Source organism: Sinocyclocheilus grahami, unplaced genomic scaffold (genome assembly GCF_001515645.1).
Source record: "Sinocyclocheilus grahami isolate Dianchi unplaced genomic scaffold, SAMN03320097.WGS_v1.1 scaffold12179.1, whole genome shotgun sequence".
In the NCBI taxonomy this organism is placed as follows: domain Eukaryota; kingdom Metazoa; phylum Chordata; class Actinopteri; order Cypriniformes; family Cyprinidae; genus Sinocyclocheilus; species Sinocyclocheilus grahami.
In genome coordinates this window covers 2,655-3,415 of record NW_015514262.1, presented here as the reverse complement: position 1 = coordinate 3,415, position 761 = coordinate 2,655, and the positions used below count along the sequence as shown (strand labels likewise).

At 41.3% G+C, this 761-nt stretch overlaps 1 protein-coding gene across 1 annotated transcript in view; it reads left to right on the top strand.

The window, feature by feature from the left end:
* The window catches only part of LOC107578825 (E3 ubiquitin-protein ligase MARCH6-like), a gene marked incomplete at its 3' end in the record, with an annotated part of 3,594 nt that overhangs the window by 281 nt on the left and 2,552 nt on the right, over positions 1–761 (top strand). Inside the window, exons 2-3 of the mRNA XM_016264735.1 lie at positions 333–540; positions 650–719. Of these exons, the coding sequence (XP_016120221.1) occupies positions 333–540; positions 650–719 (278 nt within the window). The remainder of the gene's footprint in view (positions 1–332; positions 541–649; positions 720–761) is intronic.

The following is a 761-nucleotide window of genomic DNA, read 5'->3' as shown; positions in this document are numbered from 1 at the left end:
TTGATGTTGTTATTATTAGTTTTGATTTAATAGATCTTAGGTTAACATTTATTTTATGTATATTTGTATGCTCTCATTCCATTATAATCCATGAATGATGTCACTTCAGAGTTCATGCAAGTGTTTGAGCCGTGCAGTTCAGCTTGCAGAGTTCTCCACTTTCACAAATTCTCCTGTTAAAATCAGTTAAGCTTTCTCCTGAGAAAATGTACTTTGTGCATACACCTTGATTTTACTTGGAGGGCTTAGTTCACCTTTCTTTAATCTCTTTCTTGAATCTTGAAGGTGTAATGATAATCTCAATCAATGCTACTTTGTGCCACACCTTTCAGAGACTTGCACTCTTACTTGCTGGGAGACCAGGAAGACAATGAGAACAATGCCAACCAGCAAGCCAACAACAACAACAACCAGCAGGCCCGAAACAACGCCATTCCTGTGGTGGGAGAAGGACTGCACGCTGCCCACCAGGCCATACTGCAGCAGGGGGGCCCAGTGGGCTTTCAGCCCTATCACCGACCCATGAAATTCCCTCTAAGGGTACTCTGTCCTGTATACTTTTATACTTCAGTGATTGTTTTGATTTTGTGAATCTGATTTTCAGATGAAGGATCTTTAATATTTATTTTCCTCTTTTGGCCACCTGTAGATTGTGTTGCTGATTTTGTTCATGTGCGTAACGCTGCTTTTGGCCAGTTTGGTGTGTCTCACGTTACCAGGTGAGAGTCCAACAAATTGGGATGTCTTATCATTTGCTCACC